We start from the raw sequence: 23,161 nt of genomic DNA on the forward strand, positions 1-23,161 counted from the left end.
GAACTGACAAAAGCTATAAACCTTTCTTCCAGCTCCCCACCCTCTCCGAAAACCTAAACACACACATAAAATTGAATACAATTTCAGGAGGTACTGAGATTTCCCTGAAATCTGTCCATAAACTTCGTAAAGAGTCCACTGACCCCAGGGTGAGAACGTGATTTAAAGTGTCATGTGGCATAGAATCATGATTTCTCCCCTATTCTAATGATTCAAAGAAAATATGTAACTCAAATATCAGTAGTTCCCCCTCCCATTAGTCAGTTAAATGTTAAAGAGATTCCGTCTACAAAAGATTCACTGCTTACAGAGGGATAAGTTCAGTATTTGCAGCTGAGAACTCGATAAACATCCAGATGAAAGCTGTAAAACCTAGTTAACAATCCAGAGACCACAAAAGTATAGATGTTAGTAAAGAGTAGTTCAAATGGCTGGTAAAGCGAATTTTTCACTGGTCTGCTAAAAGTCTGGAATCATAATCTCAGACAGAGATAGAAAAATAAGATCTACTCCACATAGAATAAATTTTTAAAATTTTATTGTTTAAAGAAAAAAAATGAAGGGAATACGCACATCCAGTAAAGGGAAGTTTTCCATTAAATAGAAGAGAAATCAAACACTTGGTAATAAAGACCATCCAGTTAAAAACAGAATATTAGATCAGTGAAACAACGATAGCAATTTGACTTTATGTTTTATTTCAACAGGCACGCTTCATTCATTGTCTGTAGGAAAACTAGGCTAGGTCTCCACGGGCAACAGTCACAGTTATTAAGCAAGTAAATACGCTACCACTTCCGTGTCCTCCTTTATTTCTTTATGTCTTCAGTCTCATCTGGCTCTTTCTCTTGGTGCTCTCTTTCCCACCTCATTTCTTTTAACTCTTGTCTGTATTTCCGTTCAATGAACCGCTTCTGATGGGCCATCTGAGGAAAGTTATCTGACACGAGGAGATATATTTTATACTTAATAAAGGACAGTCACTAGTGCAAAGAATGATGCAAACCAAACACATACACAAACAAACACATATTCATATAAAATATATATATAGTTGTATTTTGTAAGGCGAGAGAAAAAAAACTGTTGGTTTTCTTCCCTTATTCTTTTATCATGCAGAAACACATTAGAGGGCTGGATCAGCACCCCTGATTCTAGATTTCAATGTATGGTGTGACCTTGAGTATAAAAGGCAGGAAGACATACAGGAATGTTAACAGAAAGACATGTGGCTTCAGAATGATTCCAGGCAGGCGTTTTAACATAGTTCTCCTAGCAAGAAGTGATTTTCAAGGAGAGGAACAAAGGGTATTGTAAAATGGAGTTCAAACAAAAACTTCAAACAAATAATAACATTATCACACAATGAATGAACTAATCAGAAACAGTCTCAGAGACATAGAGGAAAAACAGAACGTTGCTAGACGGGAGGGAGGGGGAAGGTAGGGGATTAGAACGCACAGTCGGTAACCACAGGATGGCCACGGGGATCCGAAAGTCAGTTTGGGGAATGTAATCAATAATGTTGTAAAGATTTTGTAGGGTATCTGATGGACACTTGTCTCATTAGGGAGACCACCTCAGGGATGATGTAGATGCCTGATCACTGCACTGTACACCTGAAGCTGAAGCTGAACGATAATGAATATCAACTATAATTTTATAATTATATATATATATATTTACAAGAAGCGGAGTGCAGCATTAGGAATAGAGACAGTGGAAATGTAATGGCTGTGTGCGATGTCAGAGGGATAGTGGATGGGGGCAGGGGGTGGTCACTGTGTGAGGGATATAAATGATAAATGTCTAACCATTACATTGTTTTGTACACCTGAAACTAAAAAAATGAAAAAAAAGATAATCACATTTAGCAATGATAAAAAAATAATAATAGTAATAATAATAATAATATTATCACACAATTATTTACCAAGAATTAAAGTTTCTGAAAGGTGCTAAAAAAGATCAGACAAAAGGAGGCTGCATTCTAAGTCACTATATGTGATAATTCTAGTTTTAAAGTTTACCACGAGAAGCCCAGAGCTGTATCGGCAACATCAACTCCAATAAAGCACTTTTATTTGGTTACAGGACACATTTCGCTCAATGGCATAGTTTAAGCTATTATTTAGTTTGACATTTGACCTTGTACAAGAGTGATGACAGAGTGGAAATTCTGATTAAGATTTTAAAATTTTACAATGCATCTATGGTCTGTAACCAGTGCAGCAATGGAGTCAGAAATCAAGTATGGAACGAAAAATAGTCATTGGACACACTTTGTCAACAAACACATACTTCAACCACAAACATCACAACAGAATGCAAGCATGAATGAGAGCGACACAAGTTCTCCAGTCACACAGGAAAAATGCTGCTGTTCTGCCAAGCCAGGAAAGGGGCTGTTATATATACATATATAAGAGGTGCTACTTCATATTTAAACATATGAAGAATCAGAGATGGGGGAGAACATAGCACGCCTGGGGGAAAGCCCTTTTGTTTTTTGTTAAGCTTGAAGCATAATAAAAGTGGCTATAAATATGTAGCATATTCCTAGAGTCCCTGCCCCCCTTTATACAGCATCCCATCCTCACCCCAGATGAGAGAAGGGACAGGCAAGTATCTGAAAAGCAGGTGGTGAATCAGTGAAGAGCTTGCCTGTCTGAGAGTCACTGATTACTTTTAAACACAAGAGGAACATAATGGCACCTGTATTTTAGACATAAAACAGTAATAAAATCCTATCGCCCAAATGATACTAAACTGATTCCTTTTGTAGTATATAAATCACAGGTTTCAAGTATTATAAGTATTTAAAAAAAAAATACATCAAACAAATTCCAAAAAGTTAGCTGTAAAGCAAGTTTCTACAAACGAACCCTACCTTCCTCAGTAAATTCTACTGTAAATTTTAATCTGCATTAAAATAATCACACATCTATACATAATGCAAATGTGTGTATATATATATTACACAATACACACTTAAAATCATCCCCCCACTCCCTTACACTGTGAGAGTACAGTATACGTATGTTTTACAGGTACACTTTTTTTTCACTTATTCTAGTATAAGCATATTGCCGGATCATTACCTTCCAAAATAGTTTAATGGCTGCAAAATATTACAACGTTTGGATAAAACAAGGGTTGGTAAGGTTGGTAAACTATTGCCTGTAGGCCAAATACAGCCCTCCCCACACTTCGGTAAATAAGGCATTACTGGAGCACAGATACCCACTCATCTGCTACTGTCCGTGCCGGTGGGCGACCATGGCAGAGTTGAGACACCGTTCACAGAAACTGTATGGCTTGCAACTCTTAAGCATTTACTATCTTTACAGAAAATGTCTGCCAACCCCTGGGATATACCATGATTTATTTAAACATTTCCCTACTATTAAACATGCAGTTTGATTTATATATTTCTTTTTTGGTTATTTCAAATCAAGTTGTCACAATTACATGGTATGTGATTTTTAGTTCGTAACTCCAATTACTTCCTTAGGTTTGACTCCTAGAAATGAAATCTCTGGATCAAGGGAATGAACCTCTTTTAGGACCTGATACATACGCCCAAAGCACTTTCCAGTCTTTTAAATGGTTCCTTCTTATCAGCATGTATGAGGGGGTCAGTCTCAGAACAGGCTACCACTCCAGTACGCTTTTATCATTGAAAGCAAACAAACAAAAAACTGTAAAGATAACCTTTAACAATCTTATACCGGAAAATGGAATCTCGCTTTTATTTCAGTATGTGATTGTGCATTTATATGTAACAGATGACAAAGTTCCCCAACAGAGTCAACTGAAAAATCTCGGTGAAGATCCCACAGACCCTGGACGCTGGGTAAGGCTAGCTTCTGCCCCCACTGACTCCTCCTCCTGACCGCGCCCCCAGGACTCTGTGGTCTGCCGACCTGCACCTGGCTCTTGGCCCCCTGGTCCTTCCTGGAATCTGCCCCATGGCTGAGGGTCCTGAACCTCTTCTCGTTCACCTGCCGGCACCTTGCTCTTTCCCACATGTAGCTGGTACTTGAAGCATAATCGAATTGCTCTGTCATGTTTTGCCCACAGATTCTGCTGTGCAGCACGATACACCTCAGAAGAACAATCCCTTGCACTTAAGCCTTTAAGAAAGACTCTGCAGTTCCGTACACGGTCAATTACGTAATTGGGGTTTCTTCAGCCCAGCCATCCCATTCTTGGGACTCTATCCCACAGAACTAAAAGCACCATTATACAGATATTTACTGGCAGTGATAAAAAACCAGAAACAAAATGCCCACTAATAATTTTTAAAAAGCAGACTAAAATACAACACATGCACAGGATGACCTATTACGCAGCCATTAAGAAAGAATGAATTGAAGCCACTATGACCTGCAAGGCTGCCTGGAATGTTAAAGAAAAGAGGAGCAAGAAAACATGCACAGAAGTATAACTATTAACCCATTTTAATAAAACAATGGCCAAAAACTAAAAAGAAAGAAACCTTTGCATGCGTAAGATTGTAGAAACTGATGAAATACATTTTAGAAATATATGGAGACGAATACACTAAGTGGTTCTCATGGATTATTTGGGCTGAGAGTGTGACACCACGCACGAAAGGAAAATGAACAGCAAAAAGCATTCGGGAATACTTTTTTTTTTTTTAATTATAAACCCATTTTATACATGTCTCACATTTTACTAAACTCTGTGCGAAGAATAATTATGAAGAAAAGAATATCACATTTTATCAGTACTTACCATTTTTCTATTTTCCATTTTCTTTCCATAAAACACTCATTACATTATGAACATATAATTATAGAAAAAGAGATAGGCTTACATTTTTCAAGCGCATCCATTGCTGCTCCCATTTCCGCCTGCTGAATGCTATTAAATAAAATAAAGGTAAGATACACTTTAATTTAAAGATTTTTTTTGCAAAAACAAATGGTATGGCTACAAATTATTCAGACTGATTTTCATGTTTGGTACATAAAATTTTATCTGATTACTTCTACTGTCACATACCGAATTGCAGAGATAGGAATATACCCAAGGGCATGCAGAAATGTCATTTATTTGCACAAAGCCTATTTAAGTTAATCGTTCCACACTTTTAATACTGCAATAAAATGCCTTCCATTTATATTACATTTGAAGTATTTTATATTTAAATTTGAATATCCTCAGTGTAAACTTTAAACAGGTAAAGAGTAAAAAATATATGTATAGACAGACTTCCAATCATTTCTCCATTTAAGATATAGATTAAAGGGTTCAAAGAAAGGTGACAACAGACACAATTCTTTTTACCTGAAGATATTAGCATGTCCACAAAGCTCAAGTATCGATAAAAGACCAAATGTCTAAAGGCTGTTGCACGTACAAAGTGTTTCATGAAATGCTTGCGGCAACGCTGGGTACTCTGCCGGGTAACTAAATCTGGACAGCCCTTACCTGTGCACCAGGTAATGTGGTTTCCTCAAAGTAGCCAAAGCCCCTTGTGCGATAGCATACTCACTATCCAAGGCCCATTCTCACATTTGGGGCTGGGCTTGGAGTGGGCACTGATCCTTGGAATTCACTTTGCTATTACCCTCGAACATTCTATACTCTAAGTTAAAAAAGACAGACTGCGGACTTGGGAAATACCAAGGAGGGATTTCTCGGACACAGGGGACGTCCATTTGAAGACATTAAAAGTATCTTCTTCTCATACCTTGGTCCTTTCCCACAGCCTATTCTTTCTCCCTTGAAGTAAACAGCCACAGTGTAGGTTCTAGCATGGGATGGCCCCACAGTCTGCAGAGTCCTGAAAGGGAAAGGAAAGATTAATTGTGCTCAAGTGTTATTTCATTGTTATTGCTAACATGTAAGTCCACAGAAAACCATGTACTTATTGCTCACACAGAGGAAGGTAAAAACAGCAAGAAAATTAAAGGAGTAAGTTTTTGATTTGCTAACCTGACAAATAAAGAAAGCTTTTGAAATAGAAACACTTTTTAATTGCAACACTGGATTTATATATATTTTCCCCAAAGCATTATAAATAGTATCTGCAGTCTAACCGTGAAGTGTAAAATATTTTTAAATAATTTGAAAGTGTGCATATTCCAAGTATGATAAAATGAACAAACTTTTATCAGAGAAAAGTTAACTATTTCAATCTGATTATTGTTTTTCAGTGCTAATCATAGCTAAAAATCATAAATATTTGGGTAATACATCTCAAGCCACATCTGAATGGTTTTACATCCTTTATGAATTCTTTCTAACGTCTGTTATCTTATCAGAAAGATCACAAAATACATTTAATGTCTGAAACTTCTGAGATCATTTCAAAGGTATGCTATAATGCTGAGTACACAACACAACTGCCGAAAAACAAAACTCCAGGTACACTGGATTTTAATGATGCGGTACAGATTTCAAATGTGGTAAAACTGATAACTTCATGGAAAAGGGAAATTAAAAGTAGCCAACGAAGATAATGGAATGAACACAGTAATCCTGAAAAAAACTATGTAAAACAACCCCTTCATCTTGATGAAAAAGAACAAGCTCATTGTGTGCTTTCATTTGGACGATTTATGAGAAGGGAGCAGAATCATTTCCTCTGTGTTTATACTCTCCATGGGATGAAAGCACACGGGTGGCTTCTTTAAGGTAACACTTATTATAGTAATCATGCCTACATTATGAGAAGTTTATCGTCCTCATTTTATTTATTGAACCTTAATTATCACTTTGATGAGGAAATACTTTGAGTCTTTCAAGTAATACAGTTGGGATATTCATTATGCTTATTAGCCACATAGTAAAGTACTATTTCTAAACATTTGAGGTTCTTTTCCCCAAAAAAGGAAACATTGTTTAGCAGTGACAGCTTCTTGGGACAATTCATTAGTAGCTTGCTGTGGGGTAACACAACCTTCCCTTGGCCTCAGTTTTTCTTTTAGTGAAAAAGCCTATATCATGTTGTGACTATTAATAAAAACACAAAAAAGGATTTAAAATTCTTGGCTGCTACTCTGGTATTTTTCCTTGAATATTCTGAAATTTGAGAAAATCCACAGGAAGGGGGCTTTTATTCCCTATGGGACACTCACACAAATGGGTGTGCTTACAACAGTGTGTGCAAAGACAAGGGGTAAACCAGTCTCGAAACTAGATTTTTAAACATCCTTAAAAACACATCTCCAGGCAACACCTTGGGAGGCAACCCACCCATTTTGATAATTCTTCCTTTTTGTAATTCCTCTTTAAAACCACCTCCTTTTTGTAATTCCTCTTTGAAATCACTTTTCTGAATCAACGTGTGAGTGTCTCAAGATAATTACTTCAGAATCAAACCTCCTGTTTTCATCAAAGCCAGTGCCCTGTGTGTAGTGACCTGCATTCCTTTTGAATGATTTTTGGCTACCACTCAAAGAATAAAGATTTATCGCTAAAGACATTCAAAAGTACTCGGCAGCTTTTGATACGCATTCTGAGAAGAAAAGTTCCGAATGTTTGAATGTCACAGCAGCAGTAAAGAACTGCCCTGTTTCTTCCAGTGACCGCCTGAGAGAGAGAGAGCACATCAGTCAGGCAACAGAGACAGAGGCCAACAGGACTGTGGAGAGAGAGAGAGAGAGAGAGAGAGAGAGAGAGAGAGAGAGAGAGAGAGAGAGAGACCCAAATACTGTTCCAAATTAAGCCTACACAATCTTCTAGTCGCACAGCAGAGGTTACTAGAAATAAGACAAATACAAAAACGTGTATAAAAGTGTTTCATCTGAATTGTTTTTATCTTGGTCTCCTAATCTCAGGATGTCTTCCTCACAGGATGTAGTTCTCAGAGCATTCTAGGGACGGGAGAAGGCCTAGATGATCAAGTGTGATCCACTTATTTAGAGCTAAGAGACAGAAAGGCCCAGAGTCAGGAAGTCTTCACCCAGGTGCCCAGACACGCTGAGCCCACAGTGGTCAGTTCCTCCTCCAGAAGCCAGAGCATCACCTCTAAGGTTGGCCAAGCCGATGGGCTGTGGGCAGTGAGTACTCACTTGTACAGAGGAATGTCGGGCTCTTTCCCTTCTGTCCTAAGTGTCAAGCAGCACTGCTGAAGCTGGGATTTGGGGTCGTTCCAATCCTGATTCAGAATGAATTCCTGTAGCAAGTACCCAAGAAGCAGTCAGTAATGGGTTCTGGGATCACCAAGCAGAAAGCATATAACCAATGTAAAATTTATATAAGCTTACTTTTAATCGTGGAAAGAAACAAACATTCATGAAAGTGTGAACATACTCCAAATCCTTGTCAATGTACAGTGCCGCGATAAACGCTGAAAAAGAGAACATTTAAAAATAAACCACAATGTGCGGCCATTTACCAGAAAGAGGAAGAGACCTAGACTTTTAAGAAACTCCTTAATAAGGTTTTCAACTTTCAGGCCCTCTTTACTTTTTAGCATTACCATTTCATCCTTCTTGAAACAACAGCTACTCGGTCACTAATATGAGAGGCAGTAATATAGATGTGTGATTCAGATGCAAAATCATAGAGTACAAAGACCAAATTACGTGGTCATTTAGCCCTCTGGCTACGGGCTAAATGACTAGCTAGTTAAAATGATACACAAAATGCTATTGTACAGCACAGGAAGAATGATATCTGGGAATATAACCATGTCAACATCAAATAAATCAAAATAAAACTTGAAGATCACATACGACATCAGAATGAGTTACAGCTTTGGGGCCTGCCATTCTCAACACCCATCTTGATATCACCCATTTACAAGGGCATGTGTTACATTTCACGAACAGAAATGGGACAATTCATAGAGTCAACTGGCCCAAACAGAGAAAAATGTAATACTGGGCATCATGACAATGTAACAACGTACCCAACTTTAAATTAATAAATGGTAACCCCAAAGACAACTTCATTAAAAGGTACCTTAACCAAATAAACAAACAGCAAGTTTTTAAAAGACGTTCATTGAAAAAGACGTTCTTTTAGGTCTCTTGGTCAGGGTGCCACTGGTCTTTGTAAATGAGCTAATTTTGCATGATAGACTTTAATATTTGTGTATAATTCCAATTGTCAAAAATACCCTAACATTAAGACGTTCCCCCAGTGAATGGCACACTTATTTTAAAGTAGCACCAGAAACAATAAAATTATGTGTATAATCCTTTAGTTAATTATAACAGGATTATTTATAACGCTACCAGACCATCCAGAAAGTACAAATGAGACTTGTACATAGCTTTGAGCTCATTTGAAACAATGGATAATAGTTTTAGTATTTAATATAAATTCTTCTTCATTCTTTTAGGCCCCTATATAAAGGCTGCTGGGTGGCCAAAAAGCTAGGATTCACTATGATAAATCTTCATAATCTGTTACTGTATCACACAAACGGGTGTGATGGCTGAGCATCGGGACGGAGGGGTGCAGAGGCGGGGTGGGGGATGGCACCTCAACTCAGATTAAACATAAAATGGATGATTCACATGTCTTTACTCCACATTATTCTTCAAACAAGCTTTGGAGAAAGGCATAAATAAAGCATAAAATTAAAATAGAAAACAGGTTTCTGTAAAAGTCAGAACACAATAATAATGAGAAGAGGCGGCCGGATGGCTCAGTTGGTTAGAGCACAAGCTCTGAACAACAGGGAGGGTTGCAGGTTCGATTCCCACATGGGCCAGTGAGCTGCGCCCTCTACAACTAGACTGAAGACAATGAGCTGCCGCTGAGCTTCTGGAGGGGCGGCTGGCTGGCTCAGTTGGTTAAAGCGCAGGCTTTCAACAACAAGGTTGCTGGTTCAATTCCTACATGGGATAGTGGGCTGCGTCCCTAAAGATTGAAAACAGCAACTGGACTTGGAGCTGAGCTGCGCCCTCCACAATAAGACTGAAGGACAATTACTTGGAGTTGATGGGCCCTGGAGAAACACACTGTTCCCCAATATTCCCCAATAAAAAAATAAAAATTAAAAATTAAAAAATAATAATGAGGGACGGCCCGGTGGCTCAGGTAGTTAGAGCACCATGCTCCTAACTCTGAAGGCTGCCGGTTCGATTCCCACGTGGGCCAGTGGGCTCTCAACCACAAGGTTGCCAGTTCAATTCCTCGAGTCCCGCAAGGGAAGGTGGGCCGCGCTCCCTGCAACTAAGATTGAACACGGCACCTTGAGCTGAGCTGCCGCTGAGCTCCCGAATCAGTTGGTTGGAACGCATCCTCTCAACCACAAGGTTGCCAGTTTGACTCCCGCAAGGGATGGTGGGCTGTGCCCCCTGCAACTAGCAACAGCAACTGGACCTGGAGCTGAGCTGTGCCCTCCACAACTAAGACTGAAAGGACAACAACTTGAAGCTGAACGGCACCCTCCACAACTAAGATTGAAAGGACAACAACTTGACTTGGAAAAAAGTCCTGGAAGTACACACTGTTCCCCAATAAAGTCCTGTTCCCCTTCCCCAATAAAATTAAAAAATAATAATAATAACAACAACAATAATGAGGATAAATGTTGGCCCATTTGATTGAAGCTGTGAATCTGCAGGTTGAGCGAAAAGCTACATGTTGTAGGACTCACATTCCAAAAGGTCTGCCAAGGTCTTGGTCCTGAGCGCCACCGGCCTCTTGGTCTTGTCATTGGTGATGGCATATTCCTGCATGCCCAGCTCCTCCGCCACCTTGGCTTGCGTTCTGTTATTCACCAAAGAGCTTCGCAACAACTGGAGAAGAAATTGAGGTACATTTAGAAACCATTTCCCTTTTGGTCTTTCTCCTGCTTCGGTGTGGGCCCCCCCCTGCCTGAGGCCATGTCACCGATCGGGTCAGCAGTGTAAACAACAGCTGAAGTCCTCAGCCACGATCCCCAGGCATCAGGGACAAACTCCACAATCTTCTAGCTTCTCCTTAATACCTTATTTTGCTCCTGGATTTGACCTGACTGACATTTAAAATAGTTCATTTAGTTGTTTAGTAGCAGTGAGCAATGTTGCAGGGGATGCTGTACTATGATTAAAGGTTACAGCCTCCATTAAGTTTGATGCTATTAAATATAGGAGCATGACAATTTTCAAAAATTAACTTTATTGAAGGGTAATTTACAGACAAGAAAATGCACTCATTTTAAGTACAGTGAGGTGAGTCTGACAGCCCTCTACTTACTTTCCCATCACCGCAAACAAGTTCGCTGTACCCCTCTGCAATCAACCCATCTGATCCACTGCCCACCGGGCAACCTCCACCTGCTTTCTGTCACTGCACATTAGTTTTAAAGGAGCATTTTTAGAAAGTCTAAAATAAGTTTCAAGTTTCACGGCACTGATGCTTATTTTGGTATTCTAGTGATGTTTTAGTGAATATTACTTAAAATACTTCAATTATTACCACATTTTTACTTTGATTATTTTGAATATTTGTACTACAAACCCTGAGTCACAGTGTTTCAAACTGAGACCCTTTACCTTTGATCAAATGAAAATATATAATTTTCCTATTTCAACTTCAGGAATTCAAAACAAAGAATTTCTACTAGGAATTTCAGTCAGCTAAAAGTCCTGTAAAAACTACCCAAGTAGTAATACTAAACAGTGCATGAAAATTATGCAACCAAGCCTTGGAGGAGGTGCCCATAAAACAAGCCCCGTTTAGGAATGTAACACTCACTAACCACTCACTGGGCGGAGGTGGGGAGGGAGGCCGGGGAAGCCGGTACACACAAAGATGGGACCTCCTCAAAGGCTGATGATAACTGTCTCCAGTCTGTAAGCTGGGGGGGAATAATGTACCCACAACTAGGACTTTTCTTATAATAGATACAACAAATTCTCGGCCTATGACAACAATTCTGCTAAGGAATATTGCTGACACCAGGGCGAGGGAGCAGGAAGCAGCTGCGAATTGTGCTGGTTTCACACCCCTTGCATTCCTTCCTCATCACACTTTGTTTATTAGATGCAAGTTTTATGCTCTGTGGCTCCATAGTGTCAACTGAGCATATGAAAATCAAGATTTATTCTCAACGCCTGAGATTGCATCCTTGACAATAGATAAATAAGAAACAATATGTTCTTAATTTGTCTGACAATGATTCATGAAGGAGAATTATAACTTGATCTTCATAAGCCATGCTTGCTGTTGAGTTACAGACTATTATTCTTTTGCTTGTCTCTGCTCCCTTCCTCTTCTTATTCCCCCTAACTCTATCTTTTCTTCAATATAGTGTTTCATTAAAATTAATATCCACAGAGAAGCTCAAAATTAAAAAGGCCTAGCATATAACATTAATAGAAGAATGAACCAATAGGGAGCCCCACCAGCCTAATATCTCGTAATTACAGAATAATTAAGCTGGAAGGGAGACATCTTTTTGGGTTTGGATTTCCAATGGGAGGGGAGGGGCTCTCAAAGTAGAGGCCACAGGGGAATAGCAGAGTTATTTTGAGAATATGGCTACGCTGAGTAAGTTGGGTTCTCTCTCAATATGCGCTTTCGGTGAGAGGAGAAAATGGATTAAGGCTGCATATATGGAGATTCTACGCCTCCGAGCTCACAACCCGATGTATACGTGAGCACACACAGACCACGACACATACTGGTTGGGGGCCCCTGCTGCCGCCTCCCAGGGTCAGGGGGCCTCGCTCACTGCTGCACAGTCCTGCTGGGGAAGGAGCAAGGCAGTGAGGATGCTTCCAGGTTTCCTTAAAATAGGCCCTGACAGGTCTGAAAGCAGCAGGCGGGCCGGCAGACAGTGAGACCTTTCTGTTCCTGCCCAAACTCAGATCCTGAAGCAAAAGTCAGTGGGGGTGAAGGAAGCTCTAAATCTCCCATATTTTTAGAGTCAGTTTAAATTTAAAAGATGAGTTGAAACGAAGTAAAACCTGGGCTCTTTACAATACAGTCTGAATGGCAGTTCTTTAAATGAGAACTTCCCTCCTTGGCCATCGCTGAACTCGGCTTCAGAATGAATCATGCTGTTTGCCAACAAGTGGGATCAACAGGGGATCACAGGGCAGAAAACCACCTGAAGTGTGGCAGTTCAGTTAACACCAGGGAGGCCGATTCTATGCCAGGCCTTGCGCTGATAGCTTGAGATCCCCAACGATCAACATCCCACTGCTGCCCTCTGGGGGCTGCTAATCTCTGAAGGAAGCAGCGCACAGACTGGCCACTGTCATGCACTGTGGTAGCTGCAATGACAGCAGCAGCCATGGCACACGCAAGTGCTCCTCTCCACCCCAACCTTACAAAAAGGCCACACCAGAGCAGAACTGTTTCAGAGGCTCACTGACCTGGCTGCTACATCAGAATCATAAGGTACTTTAGAGCTATGGTGCTCAGGCCTCTTCCAAGAACCGAGGAATTAGAATTTCTGGGAATGTAACTTGGACATGTGCATGTCTTTAAAAATCTGATAAACGTAGAGTCAGAACTGAAAAAGAATGAGTCTGCTAGTGGGAGAAGGGTGGGTGCTATGGTTTTGAATGTTTGTGTCTTCCCAAAATTCCCATGTTGAAATCCTAACCCCTAGGGATGAAGGTGTTGGGAGGTGCGGCCTTTGGGAGGTGATTTGGTCAGGAGGGAGGAGCCCTCGTGAATGGGATTAGCGCCCTTATAAAAGAGGCCCCAGAGAGATCTCCAGCCCCTTCCACCGTGAGAGTGCGACAACTCTGCACTCAGAAAGGGCCTCACCTGACCATGCTGCACTGTGATCTTGGATTCTAGCCTCCAGAACTGTGAGCAACAAATTTCTGCTGTTCATAAGCCCCCAGTCTGTGGTGTTTTGTTACAGCAGCCTGAATGGACTAAGACAGTGGGAAAGGGTTTTCCAGGAAGAGGGAAGAGGTCTGGCAAAAGCTAGGGGCCATGACACAACAAGGTGACTGCTGGGTGTGGAACTGGAGGAGAAATCAGAGCTCAGTGGGGGACAGCTGACAGGTGGGGCTGGCCAGCCTCTGGGTAGAGTCTTGCAGGTGATGTAAAGAAGTCTATACTTTCCTGTCGGGGGAAAGAGTCCCAAGAGGTGTCAAATGGGAAGAGTGGCAGAGTAACTTTTTGATTTTAGAAAGATCACTTTGGTGGATGAATCTGAATGGAGCAAGATACGAGGTTGGAAAACTTACAGATGTTGATGCTATAAATTACTGTTTTACAAAATGGAAATATCTACGTTTTATTTTTTTAGTGGTCTAGAAAACAAACAGTAAGCACCCAGTTGGGCATGAGATAGTTATCCAAATGTTTTGCAAACCCTGCCTTGTGTTACATATGTAGGAAAAAAGCAAAAGATTTGGCCTCAAGCTGCCTGGGTTCAAACTGAGGCCTCAGCACTTTCTGGCTAAGGGACCCTAAGTCACTAAATCTAGGCTCAGTTTCTTCCTCTATAAAATGGAGAAAGCAGTAGCTACCTTACAAGGTGGGAATGAGAATGGGCGTGAATGCATATAGTCTAGTACGATGACCAGCAGGCATATCACGGACATGTAAGACACGCGCACTGCCGCTGTTAGCCACGGTGGCACCATCATTAGGCAAGATATGCTCGCTCTTCCATTGCAGGGAAAGTTACAGAAAGCTCTGGGAATTCCTCTGGATTTGTCTTCACTGCAGAATGTTCTGTACACATGTCCACTCACTGTCTTCAAAGGTTTCCATTTTTACCAAGTGCAAGTGGTTCTTAACTTTCTTTTTAATCCTCCCCTTTACCCCAACCCCCAAAAACTTTTTTCATTTGAAATCACCAGAAAAAGTGAAGAAAGCTGCAGTTAGGACTCTTGGTAAAGCTGAGAAAAGTTCTGGTGAGTTCCTGATGCGATGGCAGGGACCCAAGTAAATGTCACAAATCTCAAGTTCTGATTTTGAGAATCCAGGATGTTTTCTATTATCGCTGCACAGCAGTCTTTGATAATTAAACTTAAATTTTAATAAGAAAAAGGTTTATTGGTTTAAAACAAAGAAACCGATTGGCATTCTTCCTCCAACTATTCCCTTCACTCTTGATTCTAAAGAGGAAGCCACAGCTGTGGGACGTGAGGGCCACCTAGTGTGAAATGAGTAGACTGTGATCACTATCTGGAGGACTTTAATATATGAGCAGAGGGTGAAGGCAAAATATATTATTGCAAGTGACAGCGATGTGCCACACAGGTCTATCACACCAAGAGTGGTAGCCAGATGGTCTCCATTTCCCATGGCAACTAAAGAAAAGATACACAAATGCTAGCAGTCAGAATGCAAGTCAGATACAAAGAGCCAAATTATGTCAGTGATGGAGAAACTTTCAACCAGGAGGCTGTGGGATCTTTCTTCTCAAGGAGGTCTTGTAGATAAGGTACCTTTTATCTGAATGATTCATGCTTAGAGCTGCCTGGAGGTGGCAGGAAGGGATTAGGTCTCTGGTTCTCAAACTTTTGATTTGTAATCCTTGCTTTCTCTCATTATCCCAAATCATTCCTCTAAAAACAAAAATTTCTGTAAGTTCATTTCGCTGGTGCATGCCACCATTAGACACAGTACCTTGCACATAGTAGGCAAGGGATTGGCAACGATTTGGGGCTCAGTAGCTCATAGAAAAGGCGAAGAGAGAAGAAAGAAATAGAGGAGAAAACTTATATGCAAGTGTTACAACTTGAAAGTGTGGCCAGACAGGCATTCTGGTCTGAGTAAATTCTCTTTGAGACTCTCTCACTATTTACTCTACTGGTAGGTTCTGACCTAAAAAACAAAACTTCAGTCTCTGAAATAGAACCTCTTCCCTTTATATTCCAATTCAAACTGTCTTCCTACAACAATCAGAGAAGACTGGCATTCCTTCCCAGGTAGGCCTTTTTGAATACCCAGCTTATAGAACACTAGATTTTTTCCCCCATCAGCATTCAAAACTTGAAAACTACAATTTCATTCGCTCAACTGTCCTTATTCTCTATAAAACCAGTGAGGGAATGGCTCAAAGCTAACTAATTCCTCCCCGTGTGAAACTACTGCCGTTGTGTGCTCTTTAATTACAATAACAAATGATTTGCCACCACCCTGCAACAAATGCAAACATAATAAGTAATCCTCCACAGATTTTAATTTTAATCTTTAGACATTCATAAGTAAGTTTTCAGCTTCTTTCCTTATACATTAAAACAACATGCCACTTCCCTCCACTGCCACTTACACTTCCCTCCCTGTATGACTTAGCTGCTTGCAAAACTCATTCTTTTATTTATCAAATATGTACTGAGAGCCTAACATATGCCAGGCACTGCTGGGCATGTAGTGATAAATAAAAACATGCTCTCACAGAACCTCCAAGAGAGTGGGTTTGTCAAACTGAAACAAGTGCCAAGAAGGAAAAGGGTGTGGAATTTTGACAGTGGGGCGAAGGGGACCAGGAAGTTTCCCCTGCATCCAGAAGTCATTCCAGAAGTGACATCAAACAGAAGGGTAGGAGATGCGGGGCAAATGAAAGCAAGCCCTGGAAGCAGAATGGACTGGGGGCAGAAGAAAAGCATGTACAAAGCCCGAGGACAGGAGGGCACTCGGAGGAACACAAAGCAGGCCGGTGCAGAGGGAAAAGAATATGCGACACGAGGCCAGGCAGGCGAGCAGGACAGACCACCCGGGGTCTTACTTGTTCTTTAGTCACAAAGAACATCCAAAGAGCGTTAGACTGGGATGCAACAGCCATTCACTCATTCAGAGCCTGTGTGCTGAGCACCGATACGCCCGGAACTCTCCAAGGACCAGGGAATCGGGAACGAGGGTTTTAGACCTGAGTTTACACTCATGGAGTTTAAGCAAGGTAGTGACACTTGCACAGAGACCTGAAGGAGGTGAGGGACTGGCCATAGCTTGTCCCCATAGCGCGATGGCCTCGAGGCAAAGGGTTGCTCAGCATCCCCAGGGCTCACCAGAGGCCAGCATGAGGGTCTAAGAAACACAAGTCAGAGACACATGCAGAAGGCAGCTCATCTGCATCTTTTACCCTTAACCTTGAAAGGTTTTACACAGAGGGTTGTCATCTGACTTCGTTTGAAAAACAATGAATCCTCTAGCGTATGTGAACACAGGCTGAGGAGTGGGGAGATGAACCAGCTGGGGGGCTATGGTCGTAATTCAAGGGAAAGGTAACAGTGGGCTGAACCAGGGCGGTAACAGTGGGGCTGGTAAAAAGTAGTCACATTTCAGGCAAACTTTTAAGGTAAAATCAACAGGATATGCTAATGGTTGGGAGGTGTAGTGTGTAAGAAAAAGAAGAGTTAAGGATGACGTCAAGGTTTTTAAACTGAGCAACGAGAAGAATGTAATGATCCTTACGGATACGGAGAGCACCTAGAGAAAAGCAGGCGTGGGGGTGAAAATAAGTTTTGTTTTGGACATGTTAGGTTTGAGATGCCTGATAAAAGTCCAACTAGGGACTGCAGTGCGTCTGTACATCTAGATATGCGAGTGTACCTCTAGATTATATATAGATATATGAGTGTGGAGTTAGGGGGAGAAGTAAAGGCTGAAGACGTAAATTAGAAAGTAGTGTACGGACGGACTCAAAGCCATGAGACCACTCACGGAGAGGAAGTCAATAGAAAAGAAGTGAGGTCTGAGAACTGGGACATTCCAATATTAAGAGGTTGAGGAGACGAAAAACAACCAAAGTGGACTGAAGATGAATGACCAGTGTGGTCACAAGAGGTCGGCTGTGAGGCGACTCCACTGAATGTAGCACATCAAACAGATCAGGTGGGTGGGAGCAGGAGTTAACCCGAAAGACCAGTGCCAGAAGCTGCGACACTGTCAAATGGGCCTGAGACCTGGGCCTCCTGAAGGAGTTCTGCCCCAGCCAATGTCCGTCACAGGAGAATACAGAATACAGAATGCCCACAAGGATGGAAAAGGCCAGCTTCTCAAATAGCAGCCAACTTCTCAGGGGAAACCTGAGCGTGCTGCATGCCCAGGGCTCTGTATAAACACAACCTTGAGATCGCTACGATTTCCCAAATGCCACCCCTCCTAACTGGGTCTCTTTGTCAATCATATTCCTGCAATATTTTGACAGCTATGCAGAAACTACTGCAGCGGTCCAGGTGACAGAAGTTGGTAGAGAGGACTGGGGTGACTGGGCCGAGGTGGCTACTCAAGGAGTGATATTGTCAGGACTTGTGACTGGATGGCACGGACTGGACCAGCACAGGATTTCATCACGCTACTCAGAACTGTGCGCAATGTAAAACCTATGAATTGCATATTCCTGGAATTTTCCATTTAATATTTCCGGACCGTGGCTGACCTCAGGTAACAAACTACAGAAAGCAAAACCATGGATACGGTGGACTACAGCAATTTTCTTCATCCAATAAAGCATTTGCTTTCTCAGTGGCCAATTCTACAGGGATTTCTCAAAGGTTATTCCTTGTGCTTTGAGAGATCATCATGACTGGCTTTCAGGTATGTTTTGTTTACCTTCCGATTATATTACTGATCAGTTTCACAGAGGAAAAACAGTACACAGCAAATAAAAAAGCTCATTAAAGTTTCATAAAATGAGGAAAAAGTGGAGGAGTGAGGACTGTTTCACTTTGCCTATCAATCAAACCTTGTCTCTGCAAGTCCCTTCCAACTCGAGTCAAGCCACTGAGTCCCTGTTGCCCCTCTACCTTCTGATTTTTCATGCTTTGTCCTGGTGTCGACAGTCCCAAACTGTGGAATGTCTTTGCACAGAAACTTCTTCCCACTAACTCCCAGTGGCCAAATCCCTACCCATCGGTAAATACTCAAACATCATGAAGCTTTCTGAGAACTCCACAACTAAAAGAAATCTTATCTTTTCCTAAACAGCACAAGTGAGCCGTTTACCTATGCCTCTTTATGATATATAACATGATTCTCCCTTGTATTTAGTTGTATTACTTACTTATACTTTTATAGCGTACATGTATGTGTGTACACACACACACACACACACGGATGGACAGATGGATGTAGATAAACAAATAAACTCTTTATGGACAGACTAGATGTCAACTAATATTTGCTCCCCTCATGAAGCTTAGCTCAGTATCTTGCACAGAATAATCATTACATGAAAAAGTGCAAAATGAGTTCTTATCATATATTGCTTTGTATACAATTTGCATAATGAAATGAAGAAAACCGCATGATGTGCATGCTAAAGTCACTAAGAACTAAGTCACCAATTACATAGGCAGATGTTTGGCTCTTCTAATCTCCGCTCTCATATTACACAGGAATGTTATTGGAGGGAACGATTTAACACAAACTTACAGTTAAGTGTCCTTCATGATGATCTGGGAAATGAATGAATAAGTACTCTGTGGCTACCAGTTGCATTATGGAGTCACCGAGGAATTCCATCCTCTGGTTGTGGCCTCTGAAAAAGGAAACATCAAGGGAAAGGGATCAGTAAGCATCTGCAGATTTCAAAACAAAACAAAACAAAAAAACAGAATTTTTCAAAAGGCATGATTTTAAAAGGCAAAGTTGTCATCTTGCTTTAAAGCACAAAACTAAATATAATTCCCTAAGACCCTTCAATTGAGAAGAGATCTGAATCAATACAGGGTGAGTTTTAAGGAAGACTAAAATGAGTACCATCTAAGGATTAAACAAGTGCTAAAATAAAGACTGGCAAATAGTGCCTAATCAGAAGCTGAGGAGTGTCAACTGAAAGATAAAGTATAGTACAGACAACAATCTTGCACACAATCTCATTACAGACAAAACAAAACAAAAAGAATTTTCTTTGTTAAATCTTTACCTCTTTATTGAAATATACACTCTACTATTCAAATCTGGAATCCAGTCTAAGAACACCAAACAAAAAAAATCTATGACAAGATTCTTTAAAGAGAGTTATGAATATTTGATTTGGGGGAGGGAAGCCAAAAACTGAATAAAAAATAACATGCAAAGAAACAACATTCTGGTAATTTTCTTAACTATTATACTACTTCATCTTCAAATAACTCATCTAGAACAGGGGTTGGAGGGCCAAATTCAGCCTATGGCCTTTGTAAGTAAAGTTTAATTGGGACCTAGCCATGTTCACTCATTTATATTTTTTCTGTGGCTGCTTTATGCTAGCTACTATGGCAGAATTGACCATGTGACAGAGACCACATGGCCTATAAAGCCTAAAATATCTAATATCTGTTCCGTAAGTTTTTACTTCCTTCACACTTCTCTTATACTTTACGAAAAAATTAGATGCATGACAATGAGACCAAAAATATTGGATCGGAGCATATCCCCTGGTCCACACCAGTGTCTGGCTACTCACCCATCTCACAATTTCCTAGAATATGTTTGAAATCCCAGTTCCTTTGAAGGACACACAGCAAAGGTTTGGGACTGCCTATCTTTATGGTCACAATGGAACCACACGAGTACTTGTAACTCACAGGGTCAGATGGTTAAATCCCACAGTTCTCAATGTGAATGCTCTTGCCAGAAGTCGAACATGAGTAAAAATTACTCCAATTGCTTCTTCAAATTCAGTGAGTTTCTGTAGAACTGGAGAAGTCTCAATAAGTTGTCGATCAGTATTTGGCTCTTGCAGCTACAGGAAAAGAGAAATAAAAATCATGTGCAGTTTTTGGTTGCAAGAGTAATTATCAATTCTAAGGCAGGATTTTGTAAATTCCTTCTCCCATGAGCGGAAATTTCTGAAATGCCAATAAAACATGGAAGCTTCTTTCTCATCCCTTTGAATGGCAAACAAACCTAATATTTAAAGAAGGTTCAAATAATATTTTCCAATCTTCTATCAAATTTCAAGACCAAGTACTGTACACAGATAGTTCAAAATCCCAAGTATTATACTAACTCTCCAAGGAAGATATAAGTTGAAGAACTGCTGGTCAAGAATATATATATATACTCGTATATATAGTAACGCAATGGTTTTCAAAGTTCAGTGTTCATCAGAACCCATGCAGGGCCTGTTAAATGCACATGGCCGGCCCTGCCCCACATAGTTTCTCATTCAGAACGTCTGGAGTAAGGACCGAGAACTGGCCTTTTTGGTAAGTTACCAGGTGACGTAGATGCTACTGGTCTGCACACTGCCATTTGAGAATCACTGCATGAGAGTAACGTGACCACTGTGTGTCTTCTAGGGACCAACCTATTTTGGCAAATGCGCATCAGTAAAGTGCATTTAGCTTACCATGGAGATGATTATACCATGAGGCAGGTGCTCACATAACAATGAGCCTCTAGCAACTGGCAAAGAACAAATATCTAAAGGGTAATTAAAATGAACATTTTCCACAACTTTGGGCAATTTCATATTAATAAAATATTTGTAAAGTACTTTGAATCAATGCCATTTATTACTGTAAAGCCTCTCATGACAGAGTTCAGTCACTGGTGACTATTCTTATTATATATATATATATAATATACATACCTGCATATATAACAATATGTATGTATGAGTATACTTATGAGTACATGTATATACATACATATCCCCAAAGTAAAATAGAAATAAAAGCAAACAATAGTAAGAATTTTTAAACCAACTGAGGAAAAAGATGTCACTACCTGCAGATCTTTAAAATTCCAAAATCTTGAATAAAAAGTTATCACACGAAATTTTAATTTAGAATGTTTTACGCAATCTGAGCCAAAGCCTTCAATTTCTAAGATCCAAATTAGGTTACAATTTAATTTAATTAGCAATGTTAATTTAGTAGTAGTTCTACTTTGGAATAAGCCCAGACTTGCTTCCATATCATTTTCGCTATAATAGTAGGCATGTAGACATACTGGAGTCAACAGAGGCTTTGAGTATCACTTTTCGAGGGGATGGGGTGGGAGAGGGGGTGTGGAACAAACCACACCTACACAAGTAGGTCTTCCTGCCTTGTAAGGCAAGGAATCATCCAAGGAAGCATCCAATGCTTCCCTATCCCAGACCGCACAACTGCAACGTGTGGGATCATTTCCCGTGTTTCCCCGAAAATAAGGCCTGGCCGGACCGTCAGCTCTAATGAATCTTTTGGAGTAAAAATTAATATAAGACCCAGTATATTATATTATATTATATTAATTATATTATATTAATTATATTATATATTATATTACATTATATTATACCCGATCTTATATTATAGTAAAATAAGACCAGGTCTTATATTAATTTTTGCTCCCAAAGATGTAACTAGAGTTGATTGTCCGGCTAGGTTTTATTTTCAGGGAAACATGGTAACTATTCGTTCCAAAGTTTTCCAGTTCTGACACCACAGCTTAAAGTCACAGTGCCACTGAAGGGAATCTAAGGATAAGAGCAGGAGGGAAAACGAGACAAACTAAAGGAGCACAAATACCCAGAGTTATAGAGCTCGCTGCACACCAGAGGCCACACTTACCTGGAGTGGGTGGAGAGGATAATTGAGCCAGACTTCGCGCAGGTCCTGGAAAATGGAGTAATGTCTTTAATGCTCAAGGGAGCCATTTAACACACTCTAGAGTACTAAATAAAATGCCATTATTTGAAATACTGAACTATTTCAGATGCTGACTCCACTTATTACAAATTCAATAGCGCTAGCAACTAATTTTTTTTTAAGTGTACTCACCACTCAAACTGCCTATACTGACTCTAATTAGCCTATTAAGCTGGGGAGGAACAGAGTCACCTCCACCCCCAGAAGTCACAGACATCTTTTCAAACTAAGTTACAGATTGCGTAACCTAACACACCGGGTTAAGCTGGTTTTAATCATATTTTGCAGTTTACCATTCCCCAGAAATGTGCATCAGCTGTGCCTTTTGTAATTAAAACTCATCTCAAATGTCCTTTATTTCAGGTACTTGTTCATATGAGCTGTTTTCAGATGGAGTAGAAAGCATCCCAGCACTAGTTCCTAAGCTCTTAGCTCTGTAAGATCACACTTTCACTGTGGGTCACTGCACATGTTTACCTGACATACGGGAATGAGTGAACTTTATGAAGAAGCCCAGTGAATTATTTTAGCCACTGAGTTAAATCTAGAGGCAGCTATAATTAGACCTTCCTCAGGAGAAGAGCGGTTTTCCTTCAGTTTTAGACTCTAGGGAGCCTCTGAGTGAATCTACTTTCTGGTCTTTTTGTCCGGTTTTTGAAATAAATAATGAAAGATTTTTAAAAAGCGGGGAAAGTATTTTT

General features: G+C 40.4%; 1 protein-coding gene across 7 annotated transcripts in view; it reads right to left on the reverse strand.

Moving 5' to 3' along the window:
• Positions 1-431: 431 nt before the first annotated feature.
• DROSHA (drosha ribonuclease III) overlaps positions 432-23,161 on the reverse strand; it is a 111,460-nt gene continuing 88,730 nt past the window's right edge. For 4 of the 7 annotated variants that reach the window (XM_033110977.1, XM_033110981.1, XM_033110976.1 and 1 more), the window contains 9 exons: positions 22,383-22,427; positions 20,409-20,566; positions 19,273-19,378; positions 10,592-10,733; positions 8,244-8,326; positions 8,049-8,152; positions 5,723-5,815; positions 4,844-4,890; positions 517-940 (listed from right to left, as the gene is read on the reverse strand). In XM_033110977.1, coding sequence (XP_032966868.1) covers positions 810-940; positions 4,844-4,890; positions 5,723-5,815; positions 8,049-8,152; positions 8,244-8,326; positions 10,592-10,733; positions 19,273-19,378; positions 20,409-20,566; positions 22,383-22,427 — 909 coding nt within the window. In that variant the 3' untranslated portion in view covers positions 517-809. Of the gene's footprint in view, positions 941-4,843; positions 4,891-5,722; positions 5,816-8,048; positions 8,153-8,243; positions 8,327-10,591; positions 10,734-19,272; positions 19,379-20,408; positions 20,567-22,382; positions 22,428-23,161 lie in introns of all 7 variants that reach the window. The other 3 variants (XM_033110974.1, XM_033110975.1, XM_033110979.1) reach the window with 2 other exon arrangements.

Source organism: Rhinolophus ferrumequinum, chromosome 7 (assembly GCF_004115265.2).
Source record: "Rhinolophus ferrumequinum isolate MPI-CBG mRhiFer1 chromosome 7, mRhiFer1_v1.p, whole genome shotgun sequence".
Lineage (NCBI taxonomy): Eukaryota > Metazoa > Chordata > Mammalia > Chiroptera > Rhinolophidae > Rhinolophus > Rhinolophus ferrumequinum.